Source organism: Myotis yumanensis, unplaced genomic scaffold, assembly GCF_028538775.1.
Source record: "Myotis yumanensis isolate MYYU_CA2020_CCGP unplaced genomic scaffold, mMyoYum1.0.hap1 SCAF_7, whole genome shotgun sequence".
Taxonomy (NCBI): Eukaryota; Metazoa; Chordata; class Mammalia; order Chiroptera; family Vespertilionidae; genus Myotis; species Myotis yumanensis.
The window spans coordinates 54,545,830-54,566,961 of record NW_027223758.1 but is presented as its reverse complement, the minus strand read 5'-3'; the positions used below and the strand labels follow the sequence as shown (position 1 = coordinate 54,566,961).

The window sequence follows — 21,132 nt, the reverse complement described above, 5'->3', positions numbered from 1 at the left end:
GTTGTAGCTTTTCACCTACAGACAACTACTACAGTATGTAGCTTTTGCACAGTTTAATGTTACTTGTAGTAATATGTATGGAAAGAGCATAGAATTTTTTAACTGAATATCTGGATTTGAATTCTGATTTAATTAATCTACATGCTCTCTGATCTCAGCCAAGTTACATAACCTCTAAACTTAATTAATTCATTTGAGAAATCTTTGGGAATCTATTTGATACCAATACTTAGATCAGGGGTCCTCAAACTATGGCCCGCGGGCCACATGCAAATACAAATATTGTATTTGTTCCCGTTTTGTTTTTTTACTTCAAAATAAGATATGTACAGTGTGCATAGGAATTTGTTCCTAGTTTTTTTTTAAACTATAGTCCGGCCCTCCAACGGTCTGAGGGACAGTGAACTGGCCCCCTGTTTAAAAAGTTTGAGGACCCCTGACTTAGATACTAAGGCAAATGACAGTTTGCCTTCAAAGAACCTGCAGTCTGATAGAGTCATATGAACAGATCATTACAGTGTAATGAAATAAGAGTTTAAAGATTTATATGAAATGCAGTTAGTGAGCAGATGATACAGCAGTTGTGGTTAGTATGAGTATATGAATATTGGTCATTGTGTTAAAGTGTATTCCATATAAAGGAATGTTCTATTAAAGCTAAACTCAAGGTCTGATATTAAGCTTTAATATATCTATTTAATTCTGTAACTTTACTGTAATACATTTTTGTCATGGGTGGGAAATGCTTCATATTGTATTTGTTTCTTACAATCATAGGTTTAATTCTATACTACTTTATAGTTTTAACATTATACTGGAGTTCCATTAAAACATAATCCACCTGAATCTGAAGTACAATATGTGGGTCTATGTTAGAACTTTCCCATGGTATATTTAGTTTGGTAAAATCTCATGATAAAGGACTCATTAATTAATGGGTTCTGAAAAATGAACCCAGAAATATTCTTGTAAGTCCCAGTGTACTTGGAGATAATTGTTCAAGAAATGTTTTGGGGGGCACTTATTATGTGCCAGTCCTTATGAATAAAAATGAATCATATACAGTCCTGGTTTTAAGGGATTTTGTAGTGTATCATTTTATCTGGGAATATAAAGGAAGAACCAGGTGTATATGTTGGGGGCAGAGTGGGTGGTTTACTGATAGACCAGGCTTTGTAATTGGATTAAGTCTAATTAACTAGTATGTACTATGCTGAAGGCAAGTTGTCATCGTGCCTTGTCATCATACTTTGTCTTTAGGATTAAATCTAAAACTTTCATCTTTCATTGATTGCAAGTGGATGGGAATAGTGCTGAGCTGAGAATGAGGCCATGTGATGGAGTGGTTAAATCCATGAATTCTCCATCTAGACTACCACTATTCGAAAGCCATGTCCACCACTTAAATAAAGGTGGTGACCTTGTGCAAGTATTTAACTTTATAGTGTTTCAGGGTCCTTAACCTATATAAAAGCCTAATATGCAAATCGACCGAACAGCGGAATGACCTGTCGCTAGGACGTGCACTGACCACCAGGGGGCAGACACTCAACGCAGGAACTGCCCCCAACCTGCAGGCCCCAGGCCAGCCAAGGTGGGTGCCAGCGGGGCGCCCCAGATCACCCTGCCAGTCGCCCCACAGATCGGCCCTGATGGTCAGCCAGGCCTAGGGACCCTACCCGTGCAAGAATTTTGTGCATCAGGCCTCTAGTCTATAAAATAAAGATAATAATAATAGCTACCTCATTATATTAAACTAGAGGCCCAGTGCACGAAAATTCATGCACTTGAGTGGTGGGGGGCATCCCTCAGCCTGGCCTGCGCCCTCTCACAGCCCGAGAGCCCTCAGGAGATGTCCAACTGATGGCTTAGCGCTGCCAAGGAGGCGGGTGAGGCTCCCGCTACCGCTGCTGTGCTCGCAGCCATTAGCCCGGCTTGTGGCTGAGCAGAGCTTCCCCTGTGGGAGCACACTGACCACCAGGGAGCAGCTCCTATGTTGAGCGTCTGCCCCCCTGGTGGTCAGTGCGCATCATAGCGACTGGTCGTTCCACCGTTAGGGTCCATTTGCATATTAACCTTTTATTATATAGAATAGCTTAATACATTTAAGGCATTGGAAGAATGTCTGGCACATAATAGGCAGTGTTTCTGTTAGCTGTTGCTATCATTCTGAAGCAGCAAGGATTTGTACTATCAATTCCCAGCTAGAGACAATGGGTTACTACAAAAAAAATTGTAACAGATGTTTCACATACTGATTACTTATTAATCTCCATAGTACTTTTTTTTTTTAACTCCTGATTTCTTGGAGGAAACAGAAAGAATGACCAAAATAATAATATGAGAAAATTTAAATTTAAATGTTTAGGAAATCTTAGAAAATTCTTACTTTCGATTTTGGGGGGGCAGGTGACAGGGAGAAGTGAGGATACTTACTTTAAGAAAAATTGTCATGAAATACATATACATAATATAACATCTTAACCATTCTTAAGTGTACAGTTTAGTGGTATTAAATACATTCATAATATTGTGTAGTCATCACCAACCATCCATCTCTATAAGTCTTTTCATCATGTAAAACTGAAACTCTATATCCACTAAACAATAACTCCCTGTCCAACCCTCCCTCCAGCCCCTGGCAACCACTATTCTACTTTCTGTCTCTGATTTTGACTACTCCATGTACCTCATATAAGTGGAATCATACAGTATTTGTCTTTTTTGTGATTGGCTCTCTTTACTTAGTATAATGTCCTCAAGGTTTATGCATGTTGTAGCATATTTCAGAATTAACTTTCTTTTTAAGATAGAATTTCTAATTTTCCATAGTATGTACATGCCATATTTTGCTTATCCATTCATTTACTGGTGGACATTTGGGATGCTCTTTTAGCTGTTGTGAATAATGTTGGTTGTTGTGAACATGGATATACAAATATCTCTTCAAGATTTTGCTTTCATTTATTTTGGGTATACATAAAAGTTGAATTGCTGGATCATATAGCAATTCTATTTTTGACTTTTGATGAGCTTCCATATTGTTTCCCCTTGTGGCTACATTATTTTACATTCTCACCAACAATGCACAAGGGTTTCTATTTCTCTACATTCTGCCCAAAATTTGTTATTTTCTGTTTTTCTTTTCCTTTCTTTTTCTCTCTTTCTTTATTCCCCTCTCTCTCTTTCTCTCTCTCTGGTAGTAGCCTTCCTAATGGATGTGAGGTGGTATCTCATTGTGGTTTTCATTTGCATTGCCTTACTGATTAGTGATGTTGAACATCTTTTCCTGTACTTTTTTTTTTTGGTTTTTGTTGTTGTTTTTTTTCCCCTGTACTTATTGGTCATATGTATATCTGTGGATAAATGTCTGTTCAAGACTTTTTAATCAGGTCGCATTTGTTTTGTTATTGAGTTATAGGAATCCTATGTAATCCTATATAATAAAAGGCTAATATGCAAATTGACCAAACAGTGGAACAACCAGTCTCTGTGACGCGCACTGACCACCAGGGGGTAGACGCTCAATACAGGAACTGCCCCTAGCCTGCAGACCCCAGGCCAGCCAAGGCAGGTGCCAGCAGGGCCCCCACCCCGATCGCCCCACCGGTCGCCCCGCAGAGGAAGGCAACCGGCTGCGGGGGACAGGCCCGGCAAGTGGGCAGCACCAGGCTAGCCAAGGCAAGTGCCAGTGGGGGCCCCCCAATCACCCCACCAGTCGCCCCACAGATCGGCCCTGATCGCTGGCCAGGCCTAGGGACCCTTCCCATGCATGAATTTCATGCATCAGGCCTCTAGTTGTATATTTTGGATAGTTATAGTTCCATATACTTATAGTTCCATATAAGTATATATATCAATCTCATTAGATGTATGATTTGAAAATACTTTCTCCCATTCTCTGGATTGCTTTTTCAATATTAATTGTGTCCTTTGATGCACAGGATATTTTAATTTTGATATAGTCCAATTTATCTCATTTGTTGTTGTTATTGCCTGTACTTTTGATATTATATCCAAGAAATCATCGCTATATGCAATGTTATTAAGCTATTGCTCTATGTTTTCATCTAATAGTTTTATAGTTTTAGCTGGTATGTTTAGCTCTTTGATCCATTTTGAGTTAAAATTTGTTTATGGTGTAAGGTAAGGGCCCAACTTCATTCTTTTGCATGTAGATATTTAGTTTTCCCAGCACCATTTGTTGAAAAGATTGTCCTTTCCACATTGAATGGTTTTGGAACCCTTGTCAAAAACCATTTGATCATATATGCAAGAGTTTATTTCTGGATTCTATTCTATTCCACCGATCTATATGTCTGTCTTTATGCCAGTACCACAGTTTTGATTACTTTTGCTTTTTATTACGTTTTGAAATCAGAAGGTATGTGACCTTCAACTTTGTTCTTCATTCAAGATTGTTTTGGCTATTCGGAGTCTCTTAAGATTCCTTATGATTTTTAGGACATATTTTTCTATTTCTGCAAAAAACATCATTGGAATTTTGATATAGTATTGAATCTGTAGATCTCTTTGAGTAATATTGACATTTTAATAGTAAGTCTTCCAGTCTATGAACAGGAAGTGTCTTTCCATTTATTTATGTTCTTAATTTGTTTTAGCAACACTGTAGCTTTTATTTTATAAATCTTTCATCTCCTTGGTTAAACTTATTCCTAAGTATTTTATTCTTTTGGATGATATTTAAAATGAAATTGGTGGGTTTTGTTTTTTTGTTTTTTAATTTTTACTTATTGATTTTAGAGAAAGGAAGGGAAAGAGAGAGAGACATACATTCATTGTTCCACTTATTTATACATTCATTAGTTGATTCTTGTATGTGCCCTGCTGACTGAGGATCGAACCCACAACCTTGGCATATTGGGATGACAATCTAAAGAAGTGAAATACCTTACCAGGGCTGGAATTGTTTTTTGAATTTCCTTTTCAGATTGTTCATTGTGAGTCTATAGGAACACCACTGATTTTTACATGTTGACTTTGTATCCTGCAAATTTGCTGAAAGTCTTCATTTCTTCATTGTAGCTTTTGAAGTCCTAGCTGAGATAAACATTAGAAACTCTTAAAAAAATTTTTTATGAAAGGTGGGAATTTAACCACCTTTACTCCACATCTTTTACTGCTCTATTATGCTCATTCTTTGATAGATTATTCTGATCCATGTTTCCATTAAAAACCTCTTTCAACATATAGGATTGCTAATGCAGTCAGAGTATAGTAGTTTTCATTTAGAAATCCAGATATCAGTGGAGTTACTATTGTTTTATCTGTTTTATTAACTTAAACTTAAGCTTTTTTTTCTAAAAATGTCAAAACACAAAATAAGCAGTGAAAAGTTATCCCTCTCCCGCACCCACACATACAGGTAACTACTTTTATTATTTGTGTGTGTGTGTGTGTGTGTGTTCATCCCTGTTCTTTTCTAATTTAAAGTTTAAGATTTTTTATTTTAGGAAATATTACACATATATAAAACTGAAGAAAATAGTATAATGAACTATATACCCATCACTCAACTTCAACCATTGTCAGTACATGGCCAGTATTGTTTTACGTATTTTCCATGTATTTCTTTATCCCTCGTCCACTCAGTTATTTTGAAGTCTCTAACATAACTTCATCTATAAATACTTAAGTATAATTCAGAAATCTTTTTTAACAAAAACAAAATGCCATTATCTCACTAACAAAACCGATTCTCCAGTATCATCTAATATTTAGTAAATGATAGTGTTCAAATGTCCCACTTATCTAAAATGTCTTTTTTTAGTTGGTTTGTTCAAATCTGTACTTAAAAGACATCTCCATGTTGTATTTGATTAATAAATCTATTGATTTTTTTTTAGTGTAGTTTCAAATTTGTTGTTAGTAATAAAGATCTAATTTTAAATTGATATTCTTTCAGTCATATGACTAGGGACAAATATAAATATTTTATACTAATTCTGCTCTTCAGTTGATTACACTATCTTCTCAGAAAATCTGGTGTGAAACATTGAAGAAAGATTCTGAGTTTGAGTACAATTTAGTCATTCAGTAGCAATTTCTGAGAATACAATAGTGAAGAAGACACGGTAGGTTTTGCAGGCATTGTATTCATTTTCTTTAGGAAAATATTTATACACTATAATTATATAATGAAATGATAGCAAAAATAAGCCAGTTATAAGATTGTCTTGGTAACACTGATAACAACAATATAATCAGCTACATGTATATTTTCTAAAGCTGGGAAGGAATAAACAATGTCTCCCAACTTCTGTCAAAGAGCAGCAGTATCTTCCTTTTGGTTTATAATACTGTGACCTCAGCATGTAGGCTTACCAGTAAGAACAGCTTCAAGTTTCAGCAGCTATTATAGGAGCTACAGATTATATATGAAGTTCATTCTTTGTGACCTGGAAGTGAAGTAAATGCAATATTTTGAAATAATTTAAATAGGACCAGGTGTACTTGAGTTTTTATTAAACATTTGATAGAGGAGAATTAGTATTCTGCCATCTTCAAGCATAAGGTTAAATTCTTTATCCTTCATATAATTATATTCTGTTGTTTTATAACTGGATATAAAACGATCATTAAATTTTTATTATGCAGAGTCCCTATCTTACTCATCTTTACATCCCCGTAGGTAAAAGTGCTTGGCACATAGTAAAAAACTAGTAAATGATATCTGAATGAATTGCATAGTTTATAACTGGATCAATGGAACATTTTCTTAAATATCAGTTTTTAAAGTCCCCAAATGTATGAAAGTATCAAAATTAAATATCTGTCTAAAACTCAAGAAATACTCTACTTTAAATTTTCTGTTTTTAGAAAATAGTGTAGAAAGTTGGGAAAGGAAAAATAAGTCCCCATTCTATAGAATTACATTTGTTTATTCTTTCCTAGTTTTAAAAGATATGCATGTAGCTTATTGTATTGTGATTAGTGTACATAATGTTTTATACTTGCTTATTTTTGCTATTATTTTATTATTTTCCTAAACCGTGTTTATTTTTCATGTTGCACATCATCATTTTAGAATTTTTATACATGCCACTTAAAACTGAGCAAGTTTTACTTTTAAGCTCTTAACAGGGATAACATATTTATCAGATTTCATCATGTTTCTTGATGTTTCAGGGGCTTCAGGAGACTTCTATTTTATGAGGAAGCATCAAGAAAATAAATAATATGCTGTTTGATAAGAAAAATATGCCAGCTCTAACCGGTTTGGCTCAGTGGATAGAGCGCCAGCCTGCGGACTGAAGGGTCCCAGGTTCGATTCCGGTCAAGGGCATGTACCTTGGTTGTGGGCACATCCCCAGTAGGGGGTATGCAGGAGGCAGCTGATCGGTGTTTCTGTCTCATCGATGTTTCTAACTCTCTATCCCTCTCCCTTCCTCTCTGTCAAAAATCAATAAAATATTTAAAAAAAAAGAAGAAGAAGAAAGAAAAATATGCCATATTCATCAGATTATAGGACATGTAAAGTGCACGAAGGTTACATAGTATATAAATTTTAAAAATTATACTCCTTGTAACTATTATAGTCCTCACACACTCCCAGGTGAGTTTATAATCACTGAAAAACTTTAAGGGAGGAATACAGCAGTTGTTGGTATTTGATTAATATCCATGTGCTTTATGAATGGTAGGTGTTGGATATATGTTTGAGCTAATGACAGAAGATAATCTCTGGTACATTATAATATATTTTAAATGATGGATTTTTAAAGATATTGAATGCGTACTACTTTTTTTTAAGTATGTTATTTAAAAGCATTTTGGTTAGGGCTAGGCAAATTTGCTGAGAGCAGGATTTTTTAAGAGTCCTTTGTCAATGTGTTTCACATAGTTCCATATAAAATGAGATCCTCCAACTGTATGATAACATCAAAGATGTGCCTGAAGGGTACTTCATTTTTTTTTAAGGTGGGTGATCCACTTGGAGAAACCAGTATAAGAGGCTATTTGAAAGACATCAAACATGGACTTGTCCAGACTTTGCAGGTTTTGAAGTATATATAGGCATCAAAATTGACTCATTACTTTTAAATGTTAATGTCAGTTTAAAAAAAGAAAGAAAATGTTATAAATGGTAGTAATTGAAATATATAATTTTCACTTAGACATCCAAGAAAGTCCAGCCATAGGAACTTAGATCCATCTGAATACCTTCTATGTGTATTTCTCTTTTGACCAAAACATAATAAACTGGTGGCAAAAACATATATACAAGGCAGTACATACACTGATCACAAGAATATAATAAGTTACGTGCATTTCTTTTAAAACTGGGAAATAATAAAGTGTTACAACTTCTATTGAAGAATTACAATATTCTAACCAGACTATTTTTGTTGGAAAATTCTAGAGACATTTGTAACTGAGGTTTTTTTTATCTTTTATCTTTGGGATAATAGTATCCTTTCATGATTGTTCCTTCTAATGTCATATTCCTTTTGTGACAAATGCTGGTGGTGAGTGTCAGGATTACAGACAAATTCTTGTTGATAATACATAGTCTTTATGCTTTGAATTCAGAATTAATGTTTCAATAAAATTTAATAGAAATTTCAGAATTCTTTAAATTTTAAAAGTTTTAATAAAATGTTCATTTGGGTACTTTTTTTGTTTTTGTTTTTTGGCCTTTTTAAGCCTTTCAATATCAAGTTTATTATTTAAAAGCATAGGTAACAAAATGGAATTTAGAATATGTTTTTCAGAATGCTACCATTTCAATAAATGGTCTCTTGTCCATGGCAGGTTCTGCTATCAGCATCTCACCTGATATTTTTTATATCTGGTAAATACGGTGATCATTTCATAGAAAACCAGGCAGATTAAGGGGTTCGGGGGGTTGGAGCTCCTTTGAAGAAATGGGAAGGTATGGAGGTTCTAATATGACAGGATAAATATTTCTTGATTCAGTTTTGGATTCCTCCTTTTATTTTCTTAGATGTTTCCTCAAAAATTGCAAAAATATTTTTGGATAATTTTCATATTAAGACTACACAAATTAACAATGAAAGGACTTGCATGTAATTTTGGTTCATAACATCAGTTTCCTTCTCATTATTAAGAATACTATCAGCAAAAAAAAAAGGAGAATACCAATATCAGTAACTCTCACATACGTTATTTTTTTCATTTGCGTCAACATTCATAAATTCAATAAAATGCACAAAAATTTATTTAACCTTTTTGAGATAATTAAATCTTAAGAGCAAACTAAGCACACCTTAAATATGACTGCATCTCATAAAGAATTTTCACTTTGGAATTGAAATAATTTATTAGGCAATTACAGAAACATCAGTAGTAGAATTTTTGGTAGAAGTTAAATTACTTGGGCTATATATATAAAGCCACTTTTGGTCAAGAAAGTGAGTACTAATATAAGTAAAATTAACAGCAATGATTTTATTTGGAATTCTTCCCTTATTTCTAAATTCTTTCTTAAATTTGTTTTGTGTGTTATAATTATACAAATGGGCTCTTAATTTTCATTTCCTCCAAAATTCACATAGGAGTTGGGTGTAGGGTTAATTGTAGTACAATGCTTGGTCTTTTGAGCGCTCTTTCCTCAATGGGTGTCTCAGTTTGCCAGTGTTAAAATCCCAAATACTTTGTTGAACAGACTACTTGTCCATACAGGAGCTGCATTGTTGTATAGCTTCATTCCTTCCAATGGGTGTGGAGCAGGATTAAAGCACACTTTATAGGGGTTCTAATTGTAGATGCCTAATTGACTTGATGAATAGCAAATGCTAAAATTTAAACACACACATACATATACACACATAAACCTGTTTCAGGGCTGATCTGCATGACAGAACAAATGCCTCACAGGTGTTGAATGCTTACAAGATAAAAGAGTAGTCGTTCTATATTTCCTAAGAATTTTCTTTTGAAGTTTATATGGATTTTCTATCTTATTGTTTCTTTTTCTTAATGGTTCATGGCAAGAATCCATTTTATCTTTGGGTGCACTTTTCACTTCTAAAGGCAGATCTGAGTTTTAGCAGTCAGCCGAAATTTTTTTTAAAAGGAAGGAAAACCTGTCAAAAATACATTTTCACATACTTTGGGAAGGGAAGAAGAGCATTAAAAACTGAGAACTGTAGTCTTTGGCCCAGTAGGGTCACAAGTCCTTTTCTTAATTCTTTAAGAATGATTTGCTCTTTTACTAACTACTTCAAGGTCTCAGGAGTTTTTCATCATTACCTGAAAAAGAAGGAAGCTTCTCAAGCTAGGAATTTGACAACTAGATGGAAAACATTTTTAAAAATAAAAATCTATACTAATAAAAGGGTAATATGCTAATTAGACCAGGTCAACCATTAAGTGGTTATACCATATTTTACCTAAACATGTTTCTTTTGAAGCATTTTATATTGCTATAAATTGTTTACTTTTTTTGTTAATCCTCACCTGAAGATATTTTTTCATTGATTTTTAGGGAGAGTGGGAGGGAGGGGAGAGACAGAAAAACATCTATGCGAGAGAGACACATCGATCGGTTGCCTCCCATACATGCCTTGACCAGGCCCAGGATCGAGCCCTCAACGGGCATACATGCCTGTGACCAGAATCAAAGCTGGGGCTCTTCAGTTTGTGGGCCAACCCTTTATCCACTGAGCCAAACCAGCTAGGGCTACTATTCTTTATGACTATGAGTTTCTCTATAATTTGTATTATATTCTTAGGTTAGAATCCAAGATGTGAGATACTGATTTTTTAAGTCCTGTTACATATTGCTAAATTGCTTTCCAAAAGAATTGTGTCAATTTATAATATCTCCATTAAGGTATGGGAGTATGGTTTTACAATGCTTTTATCAACCTTGGGTATTATAATTTTGCTAAGTAATTTGTTTTGGTTTGGATTACACTTAGTTGCTAGTGATGTTGGATATCTTTTATGTTTGTTTAATAGCTGTTTTTCTCCTTTTAATTATTATTTATAAAAATTTGAAATGTCACTGTATTTTGCCTATATCTTCCTTATAGTTTCAATGCCCACAACCTGCTTCCTTCACAGTAACTATCCAATTTCCATAGCAACTGTTTTCTCTTGTTTTGTGTCAGACTCCATTAAAATTAAAAATAGATATAACATATCTTGAGTTAAAACACTAGTGCCCTTCGTTAAGTACTTTTCATAAACAATTTTGCTTCTAGTACAGGACTTCCTGCTACAATCTATTTTAATCCCAGAAGACTTGAGCCTATATAAGCACTATTGCTGTTAGCAAATACATCCAGTGGTCGGCAAACTCATTAGTCAACAGAGCCAAATATCAACAGTACTTCTTCAAAATAGACTCGCCCAGGCCGAAAACCTACTTCTGCGCATGGGCCATGAAGTTTCAATCGCACTGTACACATGCCCGCATGTGGTATTTTGTGGAAGAGCCACACTCAAGGGGCCAAAGAGCCGCATGTGGCTCGCGAGCCACAGTTTGCCGACCACGGACGTAGGCTATGGCAGAACATAGACCTTCATTTATATTGAACTTCTAATTATATATTTGCCCTTGGTTTTAAAAAGCAAATAACTCACTTTAAGTGAAGAAAATTTCCTTCTAGTTGACTATCATATAGTAGACTAAAAGCAATAATGTTACACATATACTTTTGTGACCTCAGGGTGTAAGTAAGGGAAATAACTCTCTTAAACTAATGGGACCTGGCTCATTATTCAGAGGCCAGTCTCAAGTGACTTATTAGTGTAGCAGTAGACTCATAAAAATTTTTAGATTAACTTCCTTAGAAATGGCAAAATGTATAAATAAAACACTATGGGTTTTTTTCCATTTTATTTTTCAGGTTTACAAGTAAAAGTAACCAAACTGAAAAAGGAACGAATTTTGTAAGTATCAACATATAACACTAATGTCTTATTTATAAAGTAATTGATACTGATGTCCTGTTTGACCGCAGTGTATTATTTATAAGGAAATTAGCTTTGCTTAGTGTAGCTAGTTGACAGCAAGTTTTTTAAACTTCCAAAGTAAAAAGAATAACTTGATTTTTAGTTTAGTCTTAGTTAATATTTTCATATATTTATATTTTAATACAATTCTGATATATAATCTTTTTTCATAAAGTATTTATTAAGATGGGAAACTATCTGTAAGTTCATTTTGATCTGTCAACAGCATTCTTTTCTCAATTGTGATTAACACCTGGAATTTAACCTCAGAGGGAAGGTAGGGGAGGGAAGGGGTAAGGGGGAGAGATCAACCAAAGGACTTGTGTGCGTGCATATAAGCCTAACCAATGGACACAGACAACAGGGGGGTGAGGGCATGAGTGAGGGGGGTTGGGGGGGTAATGGGGGATGAGGACACATATGTAATACCTTAATCAATAAAGAAATTTAAAAAATAAAATAAAATACTACAGGAAGGGAAACAGAATAGTTCTGGGATTTCTAAGCTCATATAGGAAATGGGAACTAGCCCTAGCTGGTTTGGCTCAGAGGATAGAGCATCAACCTGCGGACTGAAGGGTCCTGGGTTCGATTCCAGTCAAGGGCATATGCTGGGGTTGCGGGCTCAATCCCAGTGTGGGGCCTGCAGGAGGCAGCCAATCAATTATTCTCTCTCATCATTGATGTTTCTCTCTCTCTCTCCCTCTCCACCTCTTAGATATCAATAAAAATATATTTAAAGAAATGGGAACTAAATAGTCTACATCCCTTTTAATTGGTTCAAAATTACCAGTGGTTCTGAATTGTTTTGGTTGTGAAGCCCAGAATCAGATCTGATTATCTAAGTCAAGAGCAGATTTTTACTCATGATTCTATAGAACTTCCACATTCAGGAATCTGAAACAGACATATAGTAGAATATTATTACTTAATAACAAAAATTAATGTCATTGTGACTAATATTGCATTTGCTTTATGGTATATACCAGTGGGTCTCAGTTACTTCATATTCCTAAAGCCTCCAAAAGCTAGAGTTTGCCAAGCACCCATCAAACACACCTAGTTGTTTTCGCCATTATAATCTGAAAATTGCAGTTTTTCTTTATGCCTAGAAAGTCATGTTAGAAGATGACTTAGATTCAAATTTGTAAAATCATAATTTTTTTTTAAATTAAATCTTTATTGTTCAGATTACATTTGTTCCTCTTCCCCCCCCCCATAACTCCCCTCCTTCCAGTTCCCGCCCCACCCTCCGCCCTCACTCCCCACCCACTGTCCTCATCCATAGGTGCACGATTTTTGTCCAGTCTCTTCCTGCATCTCCCATTCCCCTTTCCCCCCCAAGAATAGTCAGTCCATTCCCTTTCTATGTCCCTGATTCATAATCACCAGTTCATTCTGTACATCAGATTATTCACTTGATTCTTAGATTCACTTGTTGATAGATGCATGTTTGTTGTTCACAATTTGTATCTTTACCTTTTTCTTCTTCCTCTTCTTAAAGGATACCGTTCAGCATTTCGTATAATACTGGTTTAGTGGTGAGGAACTCCTTTAGCTTTTCCTTATCTGTGAAGCTCTTTATCTGACCTTCAATTCTGAATGATAGCTTTGCTGGATAAAGTAATCTTGGTTGTAGGTTCTTGGTATTCATCACTTTGAATATTTCTTGCCATTCCCTTCTGGCCTGCAAAGTTTCTGTTGAGAAATCAGCTGACAGTCGTATGGGTATTCCCCTGTAGGTAATTGAGTCTCTTTCTCTTGTGGCTTTTAAGATTCTCTCTTTGTCTTTTGCTCTTGGCATTTTAATGATGATGTGTCTTGGTGTGGTCCTCTTTGGATTCCTTTTGTTTGGGGTTCTCTGCGCTTCCTGGACCTGTAAGTCCATTTCTTTCACCAGGTGGGGGAAGTTCTCTGCCATTATTTCTTCAAATAGGTTTTCAATATCTTGCTGTCTCTCATCTTCTGGCACTCCTATTATTCTGATGTTGGTACGCTTGTAGCTGTCCCAGAGGCTCCTTACACTATCTTCACACTTTCGGATTCTTTTTTCATTTTGCTTTTCCAGTTGGGTGTTTTTTGCTTCTTCGAATTTCAAATCTCCGGTTTGACCCTTGTGCTCCTCTGGTCTGCTATTGGGTATAATATTCTTTGTTTCAGACCATGTATGCTTACTTTCTAGTTTCTTTATCATAGCATCGAGGGTCTCATTAGTTTTCGTGAGGCTCTGCTCAAGTTTATTGCAAGCCCTCAAAATTGCGATTTTTAGCTCTATATCCTCCATTTCTGTAATGTTTTTTTGTCTCCGCATCTTTTATGCTTTCTTGGTGCACCCCCTTGTGGTCTTTGTGCACAGTCTTGTTCTATTTAAGCCTTAATTGTTGTAGTTAATACTAGAGGGATTTGACCACCAGGTCGACTGGCTGTGAGAATCAGCTGTGTGGAAAACTTCTGTCCTCTGGGGAGGTGCTAATCTAGCCTTTGCCTGAGGCTATCCGGCAAATGGCTCTGCGCAGGGCTTGGGTGGGGCGGGATCAACAGGGCATTGGGAGGGAGCAGCTATGGCTGCTCTCAGTCCGTCCCCAGGGGCTCCGCCTCTCTGTCCCAGCAACCGCTGCAAACCTCGGAGGGACCGTAGCCAGACAGTCCCGCTTCTCCCGTTTGTGTCTGGGTCCCTAGAGACTTGCCCGGATCTGTAGCCCAGAGTCTGAGACTCCCTCCTGATTGAAAACGACAACCGCGCCCTCAGCCACCAGCCCGCTTTGCGCACGCACCACCGTACCTTTAAATTTTCCACACTGCGCCTCCTCTGAGCCTCGTAATGCTGTTGTTTTTCCTTCTATTTGAAGAGTCTCTCCTCAGCCAGCCTTCCTGTGGTTCTGGTTGATGTCCGTTCCGTCTTTTAGTTGTATTTTTGAAGTGGTTGTTTGCGGCAGCAGTCTCCGGTGTTTACCTATGCCGCCATCTTCCTATTTTCAAAATCATAAATTTTTTAAATAGTTCTTTTGAAGAATAATTTTATGATTCTCCTTAGTTAGTGACACTTTAAAATGTTTTGCATTGTTGAAAGTATATATATATTCTTAAATATTTTTGTAAATTTTTAAAAAGATTTTTAAATTGATTTAGAGAGAAAGAGAGAGAGAAACATCGATGTGATAGTGAAAGATCAATGGGTTGCCTCCTATACAGCCCTCCCTCCCACCCCCGGGGCTCGAGCCCACAACCCTGGACATATACCCCAACCAGGAATTGAACTGGCAACACCTCTGTGCACGGGACGATGTCCAACCAACTGAGCCACATCGGCCAGGGCAAAGATATTTTTTTAAACATCCTTATTCATTGAATAGTCCATTTCTCTGTTTCTGTGGTAGTTATGTTTAGTTTCTACAAAAGAGAAAATGTTTCTTTACTTACAGAGGAAATAAGAGAAATTATTTCTGAGTAGTAAATTTAGGATATGCATCTTATTAGTTAGGATAATTTCTTACTGTGAGAAAAAAACCACCAGATGTGACTTTTACAGTAAGAAAAACATATTCTTTCACATAAAAGACCCGAAGCTGGGAGATTCTAGAACTGGTTATTCAGTGGTTCAAAAATCACCAGAGACTCAGGTTATTTCTGTCTTTTCTATTCTCTGCCACCTTTAGTGTTTTGGCTTGTCCTATTGGCCTTCATTGCAGAATGTCAAGATGGCCACCATCATTCTAGTTACCACTTGCAGATCCTCCTTGTATGCCTTTCTACTAATTATAAAAGTTTGCCAGAAGCAGCCCCCAGTGGATTTAACTCTGACTCAGTGATGATTATTGTGTGCTCATTCCTAAACAGTACCTGGCAAGGGGAATTAAATTCACATGATTCACTTAGAGTAATAAAGATTCTGATCATACTTTGTATGTATTCTAGGATTGAGCAAATAAGTAAATACATTATTGACAGGTTGCTCACTATCAGGAGAAAGGAGTTACAAATAAGAAAAAAGAGAATGCTAGAATGAACTCTATGCTGCTAGATAGAATTGTAGTTATTAGTATGAATTCGTGGGTTTTGATATATAGATGAAAATACAGATATGTGTTAATGTGTGTGAGGACATACATGTATTTTCTAGGCCTGATCCAATAAGAGGGTCTAAAAACAGTGATTCCCAGGAGTAATGAGCACACCCAAGGCCCAGATCTTGATTTCTAAAGAGGATTCTACAGTAAAAGAAATCAAGGGGTTTTTTTGGAGAATTTGGCTGATATCAGGTCTTTGGGCATGCAAAGTACAATATGAGCTGGAACTTCTTGTGGTGCCAGAAAATAAGGAAATGTTCAAAAAGTAATGGAGGCATGTTGAAAAAATACAGAAGAGAACTTAAAAAAAAAAAATCTTTCGCCCTAACCGGTATGGCTCAGCAGATAGAGCGTCAGCCTGCGGACTCAAAGGTCCCAGGTTTGATTCCAGTCAAGGGCATGTACCTTGGTTGCGGGCACATCGATGTTTCTCTCTCATCGATGTTTCTAACTCTCTATCCCTCTCCCCTCCTCTCTGTAAAAAATCAATAAAATATATATATTTTTTAAAAATCTCCTAATGGCAAAATCAAGAACAGCCTGAAACAATGAAATATGATGATAATGAATTATTCTACCCATGGGATAAATGGACAGTTGTTTTTTAGAATTTTAATTAATAATTGTAGAAAGAATATTTAAAAATCATCATTTGGCAAAAATGACAACAGTAATTGTTGAAGGCAAGAATCATTGAAGTTAAAACTAATAAAAGTATAATGAAAAATTATAATTGTAAATTTTTCAAATTACTCGAAGTTTATCTCCCACATGATACTTAATATTTGCAAAGGGGAAATTGTAATATTACAGTGGAGGAACCAGACAGACTTCATCTTAATGAAATGGTCAAAGTGAACATCATTAGTAATCAGATATGTCAACCTCATATCATGCAATGCACCAAGAAGAACACATTACTTCTGTTGTATTCTTATCAAAAATACACAGTCCAGATTTTATCATGGGAAACATGAGACAAACCCAAGTTGAAGTACAATCAACAAAATAACTGGCCAGTACTTTTCAAAAGCGTCAAGGCTATGAAAGACGAAAAAGATGGAGAGACTGTCCCAGATTGGAGGAGACATGACATTAAATACAAGGTAGGATCCTGAATTGGATCCTGGACCTGAAGAATATTAGAGAGACAATTGGCAGAATTTTAATAAGGCCTACAGATTAGTTAATAATACTGCATCAATGTTAATTTCATGATTTTGATAATTAGGGTTATGCAAGATACTAACATTTTGAGAAGCTGGATGATAGGTATGGAGGTGCTCTTTGTTCTGTTTCTAACTTATTTTTAAGTCTGAAGTTATTTTAAGATAAAACATTAAAACAAAATTTTCAAGATTTATATCTTGAGTCCTGAGAGAAGATCAACTTTTCTGTAAGCAGCTGCTGAATATTGAAGAAAATCTTTATTCTTTAAGCAAATAATAAAGAGAAATGACTGTTGGATAGGCAACCAAAAATGTAACTACAGTTAGATTAGTCCTTTTTCTGTGGCTGAGAGAATAGTAGCCAATGCACCTATTTCCTTTTGCATAAATTTTGTTTTGTTTCTGTGGGCAGTAGGGATTTCAAAACCTTTTCATCTTTTAATGCACTTTAATTAATATTGATGATATTAAAACTGTATGTATGAATGCTCCCTATAATAAAATGTATCCCAAAAATAACTAATGAAATTTCATCAGTTGCATGAGGAAAATACATAATTTTCTTGGTTAATAAGTAAAATTTATTTTTTCTATCTACTTGAAAAGAAAGGGACAATATCTTCGTTTCACTTAAAAATAAATAGGATTTTCTTCAGTGATAAAAACCATTTTATTTTGAGTGGTTTGACATTAAGAATTATGAAATACACTTACTATATTATTTTCATCTTCATTTTGTTTATAGCCCAGCTAGTGATGGTTGCTACTACAACCATTGTTAATCAGAAGATGAATACTATCAATGACTTGCCCTAACCTGTTTGGCTCAGTGGATAGAGCGTCGGCCTGCGGACTGAAGGGTCCCAGGTTCGATTCCGGTCAAGGGCATGTACCTTGGTTGCAGGTACATCCCCAGTAGGGAGTGTGCAGGAGGCAGCTGATCGATGCTTCTCTCTCATCGATGTTTCTAACTCTCTATCCCTCTCCCTTCCTCTCTGTAAAAAAAATCAATAAAATATATTTTTTAAAAAAACACAAAAAACTAGAGGCCTGGTGGGTTGGGGGAGGGGTTGAGGGAGGAGGGTTCCCCTTCAGCCCGTCCTGCACCCTCTCCAATCCAGGACCCCTCAGGGGATGTCCAACTGCCCCTGTGGGATCGGGCCTAAACCAGCAGTTGGACCGCTCACCTGCCTGTCGGCCTGATCGCCTCTAACCGCCTCTGCTTGCCAGCCTGATGCCCCTAACTGCTCCCCTGCCTGATCATCCCTAACTGCCTCTGCCTGCCGGCCTGATCACCCCTAACTGCTCTCCCCTGCTGACCTGATCTGCTTAACTGCCTCTGCTTCAGCTCCTGCCACCATGGCTTTATCCAGAAGGACGTCTGGAAGATGTCTGGTCTAATTAGCATATTATCCTTCTATTAGTATAGATTTTATTATTAAAAACAGCCAAATTAACAAGTTTCAGCTAGCTATTACTATCTATTATTTTCAGTTTCAGATATCTGCATATGTTGTCAGAACTACATTGGTTTTACAGTAGGAGGCCTCTTAGATGTATTGGTTTTTCATTCAATGTCAATTATTCAACCAGTATTTAAGAAGTGCTCCTGTATATTGGATATCTGACATTGACTTTGACCTGTTTTACTTTGAGTTGTTTACTCATCTGTTTTGCTGCCAGTAACATTACAGTCTGCATTTTAGCCATTTTAACACAATCATCTGGACATCTACGTTTTGTAGAAGACTGATTTGTCATGCTTATTTGATGTTTTAGACCCTTGAGGAGGCTGGGAGAAGGTGTTTGAGCTCAGTATTATCCTATATTTTCAACTTTAAGACCACACAGAAAATTCCAACTAAATTTCTAATGTTTTATTAGAATTACAATATATGCATACTTGCCCTGGCCAGGTGGCTCAGTTGGTTGGAGTGTTGTCCCATACACCAAAAGTTTGGGAGGCAACCGATCCCAGTCAGGGCAAGTTTGGGAGGCAACCAATCAATGTTTTTCTCTCACATTGTTTCTCTCTCTGTGTCTGTCTCTCTCCCTCCTTCTCTCTCTAAAATCAATAAACATACCCTGGGGTGAGGATTTTTTTTAAAAACACATGAAAATATATGCATACTTTATATAATGTGATTTTTTAAAAATGTAATGATGGAAGGGTAAAATATTACACAACCTTGCAAAGTAACCAGGTAATCTACTAGAAGAAAAATTTAACTGTCTTTGTTTTTCCTGACTATAAAATTATAATGATAGTCCTGGCCGGTGTGGCTCAGTTGATTGAAGCATCATCCATACACCAGAAGGCCGACTGTTCAATTCCTGGTCAGGGCACATACCCAGGTTTTGGGTTGGATCCCCAGTTGGGGCTTGAATGGAAGAAGGCAACTGATCAATGTTTTTCTCACACCGATGTTTCTGTCTCCTCTCTCCCCTCCTTCCTCTCTGTAAAATCAATTTTAAAAATAAAATCATAATGATAACTTAAGTAGAACTTACTATGTACCAACACTGTTCTGCATGTAATATATGCATTAGCACTTAGCCCTTGCAAATGCGTTATGAGTTAAATACTATAGATCCACATTTTTCGAGGCACAGAGAGTGTAGGTTACTTGCACCAGGTCACATAGCTGGTAAATGACAGAGCTAAGATTTAAACTTAGGTTCCACTCAACAGTAAGCCCTGGCTTAAAAATAATACCAGATAGAAATTTAAGCAACACAGAAATTAATAAAATAGAAATTATAAATCCCCCATAACAGTGATAGAGAAATGAGTAGAGATATCTGTTAATTACATTAACAAATGTAGACAAATTAATAAAAATAGGTAAGTGTACATGTTTTTTTGTATTTTGACAATATGGAGTCAATGGTGGCATCACAATCCACTCCATCTGTATTTTATCATTGTATAAAGAATGCCTGGTACTTAGGCATAATACTTCTGTAGTATAAAAAATACTGCAGAGCTAATTCTGTTATAATTTGAACTCTGATTAACAAGATAGTCAAACCTCACCTTTTAAGTTACAGTTAAACCTTGGTTCTCAAATTATCTCCCATCTCAAACAATTCCATTCTCCTTTTTTTTTTTTTTTTTTTAATCCTCACCGGAGGATATTTTTCCATTGATTTTTTTTTTTTTTTAAGAGAGAGTGGAAGAGAGAGGGAAAGACAGAAACATCAATGTGAAAGAAACACATCATTGGTTGCCTTCTACATGAGCCAGACCAGGGCCAGGGCTGGGGAGGAGCCTGCAACCGAGGTACGTGCCCTTGACCGGAATGGAACCTGGGACCCTTCAGTCCACAGGCCGACTGCTCTATCCACTGAGCGAAACCGGCTAGGGCCAATTCCATTCTTGACCAAGTTGTTCACGGAAAAAAAATGTCTGGGTTGTTGAACAAGCTTCAGTTCTCGACCAGATAACCTTTCCATGCTGGTACATTAGTGTGACAAAAAGCATTTCTTAGGCCACAAAGGAGAAAAGGAGAAAATTCGAGTCCATTTACATCTTTTTGCTTTTGTTGCTGGTGAAATTTGAAAACAAAGAGACCACTAAGTGCTAATGTTGCTCAGGGTGTGAAAGAAACAATGATCACAGGTAAATGAAGTAGAAAAACTGTTGTTAATTTGGATAAAAGCAAAGCGATTAGCCCGCGATAGCATTTCCAAGGCAGTGATGTGTGGAAAAGTGAAGATGTCTAAGATATCGCATACTGATTCCTGAGACTCCCCTGGAAGGGGTGCTGAAAGTGATTCCTTTAAGTTTAGTAGGGAGTGGTTTGATAAAATTAAGAAAAAGTATTTGTTTATAGGTTAAACAGAACTTTAGACATGTACTGTATATAAGAAAGGTTAAAACGGAATCATTTGGGGGTCTGGAACGAATTCAATTTACGTCATTTCTAATGGAAAAAATGATTCGGTTT

The 21,132-nt window shown here is 36.3% G+C and overlaps 1 protein-coding gene across 5 annotated transcripts in view; it reads left to right on the top strand.

The window, feature by feature from the left end:
• The window catches only part of RBBP8 (RB binding protein 8, endonuclease), a 97,070-nt gene that overhangs the window by 22,529 nt on the left and 53,409 nt on the right, over positions 1-21,132 (top strand). For all 5 annotated transcript variants that reach the window (XM_070420519.1, XM_070420523.1, XM_070420518.1 and 2 more), the window contains one exon: positions 11,841-11,883. In XM_070420519.1, the coding sequence (XP_070276620.1) occupies positions 11,841-11,883 (43 nt within the window). The remainder of the gene's footprint in view (positions 1-11,840; positions 11,884-21,132) is intronic.